A 13,567-nucleotide genomic window follows, 5' to 3' on the forward strand; every position below is an offset into this window, starting at 1 on the left:
TCATACACATCTTCACATGTTTCTCTGAATTCCTCATATGTAGTATATCTAACTGGGCAATAAGATCCCCCAACAATCATACTCCAGAAGTCATTCAACAATTCCCTAATCAATAGGTACTCACTTTGTTTCTAGGTTCTGGCTAGTAAAAGAAAATTTGAGGTGCATTGACTGGAGCAAATGAAGGAATAGAATAATTAAATAATCCCATATTGAATCTGCATATGAGCAGAGGATGAAGGACATATTGCAAGGAAGAGAGAGGAGCATGGTGAGGCCGAGTTCAGTATTACCCCTTGATTATAACTAATCAAGGAAGGCTGCCTGGGGTTAGGTAGTGGGGTGGAGGGAGGTAGCGAATAGAGGTTAGAAACTGCTCTTGGGAAAGGGTCTTGTTGGAGAGAATTGACCAGGAAGGTATTACCATGGGGTGGTGAGTGCCAGAGGGCTGCTCAGAGCACGTTTGGACTCTGAAGCTCTCTTCATCTTTCCCATTCTCTTCCTCAAGAGCTAAACATCTACATTTTTTTAAGTTATTCTGAGATGTGGGGAAGATGGGAAGGCAAATGGAAGCTAAGGAAGGATAGCAGAAACTTCTTGGTAATAAATGGACATGATCCTTTTAAGGCAATCATATCTTGTCTCTCATTCAATTTATCTAAAGTGGTTTTTCTAAAGGGCAAGTCATTGATTGGTGCTAATGTCCATTGTGAAAAATGAGACTGCCTTTCCCCACTATCCTGAGTGGAAAAACTCATTTTTGCTGACAGATGACCTCTGCTTAGAGCTAGCATGGCACAGTGGCTGGAGAGCTGATCTGGGAGTCAGGGGGACCTAGGTTCAAGTCATCTTTCTGAAACATACTGGCTGTGTGACCCTGGGTAAATCATGTAACCTCTTGATGGTTTAGTGAATTTTCTAAGACTATAGTGTTTAAAATAGGGGCAGATCCACATTGGCAGGGGATTTCGCCCACTGAGAATCCCCTGTGCCAAGGACATTATAGTTCTGGTGAACAAAGCCTTCAGCAGCACTGGCTCACATTTTGACATGTATGTTTTGGGCCTTAAATCTTGATTGAATTTAGCTACTTTCTCTTTCCAATAGGTTACTTAAGATGACAGAGGATTTCCTTCCTCCATATTTTCTGTTGGCCATGATGGGATTTCATAGGATAATAAAAAACTAGAGCTGTGCATGGCCTTAGAGATTATCTAGTCCAATCCCCTCATTTTGTAGATGAGGAAACTGAGGCCTAGAGAGGATAAGTTATTTGTCTAAGCTAGTACACATTAAGGTTTGTAAAGCACTTTACAAATATTCTCTCTTTTGTTCCTCCCAACAATTCCGGGAGGTAACTGCTATTATTACCCTCATTTTACAGATGAGGAAACTGAGGCAGGCAAGGTTCAGTGACTTGCCCAAGATCACCCAATTAGTAATAACTCTCAATTTTAGGTAGAATTTGAACTCGGGTCTTCATGACTCCAGCGCTCTATCCATTGTGATCCCTAGCTACCTATCAATATAATGAATTAGTGCAGAACTGATCCCAGAATCCGGGCTACCTTACTCCGTGGCCAGTTCTCTTCCCTTGCTGCCTATTGGATTGTCCTGCTGTTCATGAGATTTAGCCATGATCCACCTTTCTATGTCTGTTTCCCCCACCTCCTCTTTTCAATCTATCAGCCAACATTTAAATATCTGCTGTTTTCCAGGGACTGTGCCAAGTTCTGGGGAATAGAAAGTCAAAAGGGAAAATCATCCCTACTGTCTAAGAGCTTACATTCTAGTGGGGAGACAGCACACACACACATACACATATTCAGACTATACAAAAGAAATGCAATATTGCCTAAGATGATCTTTTCTTCTCCTTTTAGACTCTGCATAACACTTTTAACTTGATTATATTCTTTACAGTTTATATGCATATATACATACATATATGCATACGTGTGCATACATATATACATACATATATTATACAGAATACATATTACACATTATACATGTATATTTCTTCTTTTGAGATCCCTAACTTAATGGATAGAATTCTTGGAACTAGGATGACCCAGATCCAAGACCTGCCCCCAACACACACTAGCTGTGTGCCCACAGTTGATCAATGTCCCAGAGCCCCCGGCAGCTCTAAAACCCTAAGCCAGAGATGAGTTCCTAACCCGTGTGGATGGAAGCTGGTTCCCCAAACTGATTATACCATCGTTGTGTATAAAAGAGGAGGGGAATTCCTGTGCTTCTCTAGCCATCGCAGTTGGATTCTCCCTCCTTTGGGTAATCTAGGCCTAAATTCAGAACCCCGTTCTTTGAGGCAGGAACACTTCTCATTCACAAGAGTGAGACTTGTATACTTTCAAAGAATCTGGCTGACCCTGAAGAATATAAACCGCAGAGCAAACTCAACTTTGCTTTGATTTGTTTGAGTTGTCCCCTGCTCTGGAGGTCTGTGACTTTTTTTTTCCTACTTTCAAACCATTGACTGGATTACCACCCAAGCATCCTCTGAAGGTTTCCAGAAGTGCCCTTCCTACACCGGGGTATGAGCACAGGAATTTCTGGAAGAAGTGGGCTGATTAGGGCTTACCTTGCAAAGTTGGGCCGGGGCCCCCAGAATGTAACTGACACTATGGCTGCAAGCAGGACCGTGGGGAGGGGAGAACATCTAGACATCTCTCCAGATGTGCTGCGCTGGATTGCTGCATTGCATGGCCTAAATGCTTAGCTACCCAGATGGATCTGCAAGCTCATCAGTGTGGGGCCTCCCAGCTCCCAACCCCTCTGGATCTTTGCCTCTCTTCCATGCCTTTCCATAAATCCCATGTAGACTATTTGCTAGAGGTCTTCCTTTACTTCTTACAGGTTCATTTTCTCTAGTGATGTGTCACCTGGTCCCAACCATCATGGGACAAAGTCCAAACTTTAAAAGTATCAACAGCTCAATTCAAATTTGTAAGTGGTTTTTTTTTTTAATGGTGATTTTTCAAATCCTCTGACCCTTTTGCCACCATTGTGGAGGACACAGAAGGGGCCACACAAGATTAAGGGCCATGATATGTTTTTGTCCATTGCCTGAGATGCCATCAGAACCATGACTAGGGATGTGTGCACCCAGGAAAGTGCTACAAACCACACCTGGAGTAGAGACGAGAGCAGGGACATAGCTTTATGAAGAGGAGACGGCAATCTCATGGCAATAACATTAGACTGCTGCTGTTTTGAGTAACTATTCCTGCTGATGGGGTGATAAATTCTGTTGTTTCTATGCTGTTGAGGAATTTTAAGTGTTATTGGCACCAACTAAGTTTGACACTCTCCTCGTTTGGTACCCTGAGGCAAAGCTCTGATCATTCTACCTTAGTTATACCTCTGGCTGCTACGGCCAAACAATTCATCACTTGGTGTCTAGTCTTCTGCTGATGAGTATCTCCTATATACAACAAGAAAATCAGCAGAATTGTGTGTGTTAAGTGTCCCAGTTTAGGTGTTCCATATCCCCTAACCATTTCTATTGGGTGCTGCCTTGTTCTGCATTCAAAACAAGTGGCAAAGTTTATGTTAATGTATATTAGAGTGGAAAGGGGTCAAATGACTTGCATTCATATCCCATTATGCCCTTGGACAAATCTCTTTAGCTCCCTGTGTCTTGGTTTCTTCATCTGTAAAATGGGAGGGGAGGTTGAACTCAGTAGCCTCTGAGGTCCCTTCAGGCTCCCAGGCTATGATCCTCTGATTTACTGTGGAAGCCAAAGCCTGGAGGCTCTCATTGATTTTTCTGGCCAGAGGAGGGTTTTCACCTCTAGTATTCCAGCCTTGGGTGTTCTCTCCTCCCAGACCTAACGCCATTTGTCTGTTTTTTTTTTTCCTCCTCGGTCCTCTGAGCATTTGGCCTTTCACAAAGTCCACATTACCTTCCCCTGAGAGAGGCTGCCTTCTAAAGGCCACTCATTCCTTTCTCTTGCAGTGCATCGTCTGGGACTGGGACTCCAACGGCAAGCATGACTTCATCGGAGAATTTACCTCAACGTTCAAGGAGATGAGAGGAGCCATGGAAGGGAAGCAAGTAAGAGATGAGGGGTGGGGGAATTCCAGCTCTGAAACTTGTCAATGTTCACTGTTGAGCCCTGTGATTCTGAGAGGCTTTGTTCAGGCTGTGAGAACTCATGGCCTTCCTTTGGAGAGAGGGACAAGCCGTCACAGAGCCAAAAGTGGAGAGGATAAGCCTACATGGCTTCATCCATGCACAGACTCTGTCCGGCCATGCAGATCAGAACCTTTCTAAACCTTACAGTCCTTGGGAGTCACCTGAGGCTCATTAAATCATATCCCCAAAGTCACAACTAATAGGGGTCAGAGGTGGGACTCAAACTCAGGTCTTCCTTATTCCAAACCCAGTGGACAGAGTGCTCTGTAGACGTCAATAGGATGACACAGGGAATGGGGACCTGGGATTTCACTGATACAGGGAACACCGAATGAAGAAATCCTTTCTACCAAGGCAAGTTGGCATTTTCTCTGAAACTTGGAGGTATCTATCTGTGACATTAAGAGAACTGGGCAGCTACATGGCACAGTGGATAGAACACTGGGCTTGGAGTCAGGAAGACTAATTTTCTTGAGTTCAAATCTGGCCTCAGATTTAAGGCCCCACTTACTAGCTGAGTGGCACTGGGCAAATCATTTAACTCTGCCTCAATTTTCCTCATTTTAAAATGAGTTGGAGAAGGCAATGGCAAACCACTCTAGGATGTTTGCTAAGAAAACCCCCAAAATGAGTTCACAAAGAGTCAGACATGACTGAAATGACCCAACATCAACAACTAAGAGATTACATGATTTGCCCAGGGCCATACAGCTAATATGTGTCAGGGGTGGGACTTGAACCCAAATCTTTTTGACTTCAAGACTAGCTCTCTCTCACTATACCACCACCACTATCCTGCTACTAGGACAAAAATATACAAAGGAATATAATCGTGTCAAATGAAGCAGTCTGATGGGATGAAAAGGGCATTGGTGAAAGATGGTCAAAAGTTGGCTTTTCCTTCCCTCTTCCTCATCTTTCCCCTTTTTCTTCTCCCTTCTGCTACCTGATTCTTAACTATCATGCACCCACTAGAACTTCCCACATCAAGTGAAGAGAAAAAGGAGAGGGGAAAAGGGGGTGTGGGACATGAAAATCCAACCAGTCCATTGGATTTCTGACGTTGGTGAAAAGTTTATTAGGGGAAAAATTGCAGCCAATCAAATAAAATGACTCCTATTCGCTCATATCAATAAGGATACCTGTCAGAGGTCTTCCAGATGTGAATTTCACATGTTATTTTCTCACCAACCAGCAAACAGTTCTATTAAGCCCCTGATGAATGCCTTCTTGCAAGGTTGATCTAAGCTTGGCATATCACCAGGACATTCTGAATTAAGGAGTAATGAAGTAGACCCCACGAGGAAGTCCCTCCTGAATTAAGATGCTCATTGTCCGAGACCCCCTCCTCCAGTTCCTGTATAAGCAGAAATTCCCTAAGGCACAATCTCATGTCCTTGTGCAGGGCAAATGGGCACATTAGGAAGGCTCATATCTTACATGTGTTTAACACTTTTATATCCAGAAACACCAATGGCTTACCATTGCACATTGGGTGCCGAACACTTCACATACATTACTTCACTGAGTCCTTATAACCAAACATTGTGAAAGATTCCTGGATCCACTCTCAGAGGAGCTAGATTTGGATCCTAATTCTGTTCTTTACACCACCTGAGTGACCTGGGGCACACCACTCCACTTTGTGTTGGTGCTGTTTCTTCACTTGGAAAATGAAGAAGTTGGATGGAAAGATCTCTTAATCTTAAGAGGACCAAAAAATGAGCCCAACGAGGTCGATGGCACTTTGTCATGATCGTACAGGTGAGGAAACTCATCAGCAGGGTTAAGTGATTGGTCCAGCGCCAAACCCACATTTTCTAATTCCAGTCTAATATTCTTCGTACTACATTTCACTGTCTACTACCTCATTTTATCGTTACACCAACCCCAAGAGGCAGGTACGTGGCATCACCCTCATTCCCAAATGAGGAGACAAAGGTTTAAAGGGATTGAGACTTCACAAAAGTACATAATAAGTTAATTATAGAAATAAACTAGACATGAATTCTCCTGTTACCCAATACATGCTTTCTCAACCACAAGGAAATCTATCGTTGTTCAAACACTCAGCTGGTAGATAAAGAGTAAGAGAACATAGTCTATCTCTTACTTAACATTTTATTGTTGGGTTTTGTATACATCTGTATCAAAACAGTCCCTTCAAAGGGACCTAAGCACAAACCTCAGCTTTGTAATGCATCCCCAGTTTACAACCTTAGAAAATCCATTTTTCAGGGCAGCTAGGTGGCGCAGTGAGTAAAGCGCCAGCCCCGGAGTCAGGAGGACTGGAGTTCTGTTCTGACCTCAGGCACTTAGCACACGCACACACACACACACACACACACACACACACAAAAAAAAAAACACTAGCCATGTAACCTTGGGCAAATTACTTAACCCCAATTGCCCTCCAAAAGGCAAAAAAAAAATTTTCTCTCTTTGTGGCAGCCAGGTAGCACAGCAAGTAAGAGCACTGGCCCCAGAGTCAGGATGACCTGGGATCGAATCTGGGCTCAGACATTTAGCACCCACCCAGAAACACCTGGCCATGTAACCTTGAGCAAGTTACTTAACCCCAATTGCTTAAAAAAAAATCCATTTTCCTCCTCTGATCTCAGTTTTCCCATCTGTAAAATGGGGTAGTGGTGGTAAGACTAAACGTTTTTGAAGGTCCCACATGTTACAGGGGAAAGAGTGATGAATTTAGACTGAGGATGTCAAGAGATAGTGTGTTGAGATGTGGCAGATAGCCTTGGAGTCTGAATTCAAGTCACCTCCACACACACCCCAGACACATGTTGGCTTGTGAGCCTGGACAAATCACTTCACTTTTCAGTGCCTAAGACATCTCTAAGATTATAGAACAGTTGTTAATCTGCATTGGCAGAGGGGAGCATCCCTCCCCCCCCCCACCAGAAGCATCCTACAGCAATGAAATCACAGGTCTAGTCCAAATAAAATAACAGAATGAAAGCATTGGAATAGATGACTTCTAAGTTGTCTCCCACCTCTCAAAACTACCATCCAGATTGGTCCTTCAGATCTAATCAAAATCTAAAAGAGAAAACTTGTCGGAAAGGTGAGACCTTAGGAGGTTGCCCCCAGAATAGTCATACCAGTGTTGGCAGGGAGCAATGAATCAGCAGGCCCAGTGTTGGACAAAGCCCCTAGAAAATCAGGGACAGAGACAATTGCATGAGAATTCACCAGGGCATCTCCTAACTGGGTAGGTACTGGTGCCAATAACAGTGGAGGAAAATCAGTCCCTCTGCTGTTGTAATTAAGACTTGGGCATCCAAGTCAGGGCTGTAAGTGAGGACCAAAGAAGCCCCACAGAAACAAAGAGGGATTAGACAGCAGCAGATTAAAATGAAAAGGAGAGAGGTCATTTCTGTTCCCTGCCTACTTAAAGCCACTTCTGGTGGCCCAGCATGGTGAAACCCATCGCTTCATGGAAGTAGTCCAAGGCTTTCTCCTTATGCCAAGTCTAAAGTCAAGATGTGATAAGCTTGAGTGAGAAAACTGACCCTGCATAGACTGAGGGTCATTCAATTCATTCTAAGTCAGCTTTTCCAAAAGCTAGAAACCTCAAGATTTGTTTTATCTGGACTTTACACGGTCCCCATGACAGATGATGTCAGTTACAAGGCATACCCATCACAGAGGACTGACTTCCTGACAGAGAAAATGCAGGGGATCCCCAAGGTAATACTTCTCCCCAAGGCATGCTGCAACAGTGACTAGACTGGGGACTCCAAAGCTGAAATGGGAGTTAATTCCCCCTCAAAATGGGGAGACAGACCACCCCAGACCAGACCATGGGGAGTTAACAGATTAACAGTGGTTCCTCAAGCTAAAAACTGGTCAAAGCTTTCTGAGCTGGACAGGATTGTAGAAATCATCCAGTTCATTTTTCAAATTTGCGAGTAGGGAACTGTGACCCAGAATGGTTTGCTCAAGGTTGCATAGCTCAACCCAATTAATGGAATGTTTATTTAATGCCTTCCATTTTATGCTGAAGCATTCAGGTGGCACTGTGAGTAGAGAGCAAGGCTTGGAGTCTGGAAGAACTGAGTTCAAATCCTGCCACAGACACCTACTAGCTGTGTGATCCTGGGCCAGTCACTTACTCTGTCTTTGCCTCAGTTTCCTCACCAGTAAAATGGGGATAATAATAGCACCTATCTTCCAGTGTTGTTGTGAAGATCAAATGGGATAGAATATAAAGAGAACTTTGTAAAACATAAAGTTCTAGGTAAAAGTTATTATTATTATTATATTATTCTATAATATTATTATTATCCTAAGAGGATGTTTAAAATAAAAATATTGAATAGAGCACTGGCCCTGGAGTCAGGAGGACCTGAGTTCAAATCCAGCCTCAGACACTTGATACACTTATTAGCCATGTGACTTTGGTCAAGTCACTTAACCCCAATTGCCCTCCAAAAAGCAAAAATAAAATAAAATGTTATATATCTCAGTTAAATGCCCCCCTCCCCCCAAAATCCAGTGTTTTTAATGTAATGAAGTCTAATGTAAAGATTAGGGCAGCTAGGTGGCATAATGGAGTCAGGAGGACCTGAGTTCAAATCTGACCTCAGACACTTCCTAGTTGTGTGACCCTGGACAAATCACTTCACCCTATTTGCCTCAGTTCCTCATCTATAAAATGATCTGGGGAATGAATCACGAACCACTGCAGTATCTTTGCTGAGAAAACCCCAAATGGGGTCACAAAGAGTCAGACACGACTGAAAAAATGACTCCACAACAACAAAATTTAAAGATACCCTCCAAGAATTCTCTGGTCCACTTAACGGAAATATGCCCTGCAAGACTTCTCTGCATGACTGTCCTGGTAACTGACTATACAAATAACTGTTCAGCCCCCACACTGTGGACATCTGATATATTCACAACATGGGGACTCTTTACTTACTGTTTTGCTTTATTTATTTTTGCTTTGGGAAGTGGGACACGAAGTCAAAATGAAACTATCCTTGCTAAATGGCTTCTGTGGAGGCTGGTTTTGACTTTGCCTTAATTGGAATTTAGAAAATGAGCTTCTCCTGACTCCCCTGCTGGCTGGCCTCTCTGTTAGAAGGGCAAAAAGAAGAAACCTGTCACTCTCTGTCCTGTAGTTATGTTTGAACCTCTGACACCATCCAGGGAGCTCTGGGGATGGCAATGGGCCCAGAGCTGACTTCAAGGCCTGTCATGTATATAGGCGAGGGGAGAGGGCTTGAAATTGTTCTTCCTACCCCCTCAGTTGGAAGTTACAGAGACACAGGTTTAGGTTTGCTTTAAAAGAAAAGCTCCTAAGGGAGCTGTCCACAAGCTGAGTGCTGTCTGGGAAGGGTGTGGATTTCCCCTCATTGGGAAGTCTTCACAAAAAGGACCAGGTGACCCTTTGTTGGGAATCTTAGAGTAAGAACTGGAAGGAAACTCAAAAGGTCTTATAGCCCAACCACCTCATTTTGAAGGTTCAGAAACTGAGGCAGGATTATGAACCTAAGTTTTCCTGACTCCAAAGCCAGCACCTTAACTGCTACATCACATTGCCTCCAGATGTTGTAGAAGAAATTCTTGGTCAGTCGTAGGCTGGGTTAATTGGCTTCTGAAGTACCTCCTACCTCTGAGATCCTTTGATTCAGCCATTTTGGACTACCCAAACTGGCTGTGCAGACCAGCCAGTTTGGAGCACCATCATCACCCTGTTAAAACTCACAAAATAAATGTTTGGTTTTTTTCTGAGAAATAAAGATCAGGATGCATATTGCCTAGCTTCTAGAGTTGAGTTGTCAACAACATTCTATGAGTCACTATGTAATGGGTGTTTTGGCATACCAAGTACATAGAAAAGGGTGAAATTAATACATCAGAGAATCTCACAAACACTGAGGAAGGGCAGTGTAGGTTAGTTGTTTCAATACTGAATTACGAACTTGGGGGTGAGATAGTCAATTCTGACCCCTCTGTGTAAACTTGAGGAAGGAACTTGAATATTTGATGCCTTAGTTTCCCCATCTACAATATTTTTAAAAGAATAAGTATGCAGTTCAACAGGCTACAGGTTTAATCACCAATTAAAATGATTATCAAACATCCTACATAGAATCTTCTAGTCCTCACTTTACTACTAATGAGGAAACTGAGGGTCCTTGTTATGTTATTGACCAAGGTCACAAATATTTTAATGTGCTAAACCAAAATTGAATACATTTGAGACCAAAGCATGCATTTTCATTGCCTTTGTTATAGGTCATAATTTATTATCCCATTTTACAGATAATACAATTGCAGTTATTCCCTACTAGGAAGGAAGGGAAGGAGGGAGGAAAGGAAGGAGAATGGGAGGGAGGAAGGGAGGAAGGGAGGAAGAAAGGAAGGAAGGAAGGAAGGAAGCGAGGAAGGAAGGAAGGGAGGAAGGAAGGAAGGAAGGAAGGAAGGAAGGAAGGAAGGAAGGAAGGAAGGAAGGAAGGAAGGAATCATGGAATCATGGAATCATGGAATTATGGAATCATTTATTAAGTGCCTATTATAGACCAGGCACTGTTATAAGCACTTTACAAATATGATCTCATTTAATCCTCACAACAACTCTGGGAAGTAGGTGCTATTATTATGCTGTTATTATCCCCATATTAGAGTTGAGAAACTGAGGTGGAGATTACGTGGCTTACCTAAGGTTACATGTTAATAAGTGCCTGAGATCACATTTGAACTCAGGCCTTCTTGACTCTAGACCCATGCCTCTGTCCACTTTGCTACCTAGCTGCTAATCTCATAAACTAGTGAGTAGAAGTATTGGAATTCAAACCCACATCCTCTGACCCCAAGGCCATGTCTTCTCCCACCATACTATACTAGCAAATAGAACATAGCATCCTCAGGGGAATAAAATCTGAGAATTCTCCCACTCTATTTGGGGTAGAGGGATTTCCATATATAGAACCAGCTCTACTCAGGATCCCAAGTAAGCCAATTTTTGACGTCTTGTTACCTAATCCAACATGTACTTTGAACCAACTGTGCAACTCAGGGCTGAGAGAGGGAGAGTGAGTAATATTGAAGCTGGAACCGAGGGACCTAATCATTTTATAGATGAGGAATCTGATGTGCCCAGAGCTGAAGATGTCAGCTAAATCCTTGATTCAGATTCCTCCATCCTAATTCCAACAGAAGTTGAAGCATCAGATCACTTTTCCTCCATGTGTTAGCAACAGCAAAGTCCAACAAATAAAGGAAATAACCTGAGAGAAGGTATGGATTGTTCATTGTGAACTCAAAAAAACTGCTACCATCCATCCATTTCTTTTTCAATTAAATGTTGTTTTTTAATCATCCAAAATCCACTCTATCTTCTTCCCATCTCTTCCCTACCACTCACTGAAAAAAAAAAGAAAAACAAAACCCCTGTTATATATAATCAAGCAAAAGAAAATCCCCGATTGGCCATGTACTTTAATATATATGCCACAATCTGTGCTCTGAGTCCATCATTTCCCAGGATGTGGGTAGCATATTTCTTCATGAATCATCTAGAATCATGGCTAGTCACTACATTGATCAGAGTTCCAAAGTCTTTCAATGTTGTTTTTCTTTACACTGTTGTTATGGTTCTTCTGTTTATGTTCACTTGATTCTGAATCAGTTCATTCATATCTTCCTATGGTTTCTTTGAAGCCATCTTCCTCATCATTCTTTTTACAGCACAAGAGCATTCTATCACATTCTTATACCATAACTTGTCAGCCATTCCTCAGTTGAGTGGCACCACCTTACTTTCCAATTCTTTGCTACCACAAAAAAATTATGTTAATATTTTTGTATATATGAGTCCTTCCCCTCTGTCACTGATTTTTTTGAGGAATAGACCCAGTAGGGATATTCACTGGGTCAGAAAGGGTATGGAGATTTTAATAGCTTTTTGGCCATAGCTGCAAGTTACTTTCCAGAATTGCTGGGCCAGTTCATAACCCCACCAAAAATTCAGTAATGTACCTGATTTCCCAAAGTCCCTCTAGCATTTGTAATTTTCTGTTTTTGTAAACTTTACATCAATATGATGAGTGTGAGGTACACCTTCAATCTTGTTTTTTACTTTAAATCTATAATTATTAGTAATTTATAGCATTTTATATGACTACTGATAGTTTAGGTTTCTTCCTCTGAAAACTGTCTATTCATAATTTTGACCATTTATCATATGGGGACATCTAACCATTTCTAGATGCTTTGACATATAAGATAACATACAGGAGATGCTGCCAACTTTAAAAGGGGTTATTATATAAATTTCAGTTGTGATTGTTATTTTGTTTGATGGAGTTCAGAAAGAAATGAGTGAGTGAATGTGAATGAATGAAGTATTTATTAAGCACTTACTATGTACAAAGTACTGGAGATACAAATAGAAAATTAAGTCATTTCTTGCTCTCATGGAGCTTACATTCTAATGATGATGAGAGGACATGTGGAAGGTTTCTGTTGTAATTCAGATGTAAAGGTGCCATTGTCCTCAGCTACAATGGCAAAGCAGATGTTAATGCCTCTTTTGAAATATTATTTCCACTGATAAAGTGGTATCAGTTTTTGTTATCAAACTATTTGACAGTGTCAGTGACTTGAGTGAAAGGAGCTTTCTTGGGGTGGCTAGGTGGCGCAGTGAATAAAGCACCAGCCCTAGAGTCAGGAGGACCTGAGTTCAAATCCAGCCTCAGACACTTAACACAAAACTAGCCGTGTGACCTTGGGCAAGTCACTTAACCCCAATTGCCCTACCTTCCCCCTCCAAAAAGCAAAAAGAAAAAGAAAGGAGCTTTCTCTGCAAGGGCTTCAGTAGATGAAAGATCACAGGAGCATCAGCCAGACAGCATCTCCACAGATGTTGCTCCCCAGGACGATGGTTAAGGATACTGGACCGGAAGCATGACTACTCCCAAGGATTTGGGGTTTAGGGTCCTGGCCTGTCTGAGGTTGGAGGGGAGATGTCAGTCATGGTGGTAGTGATGACCCATAAATGGTGCTGGGACAAGTTGTTATAATTCTAGGGGGCTTCTCTTCTCATGGACTAAGTGCTACCTCTAATCCAACCACCTCATTTTACAGATGAGTAAACCACATTCAGGAGAGGGGAAGTCACATGGGATTTGAATGCAGATGCAGCCTCCCAGACCTCTATACCTTGCTTCCTCTATTCCTCTTATTATCTCATGTTTTATGGACTAGATAATTGATGGCTGAAGTGTTCGGTTATATTATTATTGTTGTAATTATTGCAGCAGGGATGGTTAGAACTTGGAATTCCCTTTGAGTACTTGTCTGAGTCCAACCATCTGGTCCCTACTAAACTGCTTATCCTTAAATTGAGATTGCACTGACTTGAAATGAATGGCT

General features: G+C 42.2%; 1 protein-coding gene across 2 annotated transcripts in view; it reads left to right on the forward strand.

The window, feature by feature from the left end:
* The window catches only part of CPNE4 (copine 4), a 679,918-nt gene that overhangs the window by 614,911 nt on the left and 51,440 nt on the right, over positions 1 to 13,567 (forward strand). For both annotated transcript variants that reach the window (XM_069088381.1, XM_069088382.1), the window contains one exon: positions 3,983 to 4,081. In XM_069088381.1, coding sequence (XP_068944482.1) covers positions 3,983 to 4,081 — 99 coding nt within the window. The remainder of the gene's footprint in view (positions 1 to 3,982; positions 4,082 to 13,567) is intronic.

The sequence above is a fragment of the Petaurus breviceps genome, unplaced genomic scaffold (genome assembly GCF_028583685.1).
Source record: "Petaurus breviceps papuanus isolate PSGF00001 unplaced genomic scaffold, PetGlider_PUasm1.0 185, whole genome shotgun sequence".
Lineage (NCBI taxonomy): Eukaryota > Metazoa > Chordata > Mammalia > Diprotodontia > Petauridae > Petaurus > Petaurus breviceps.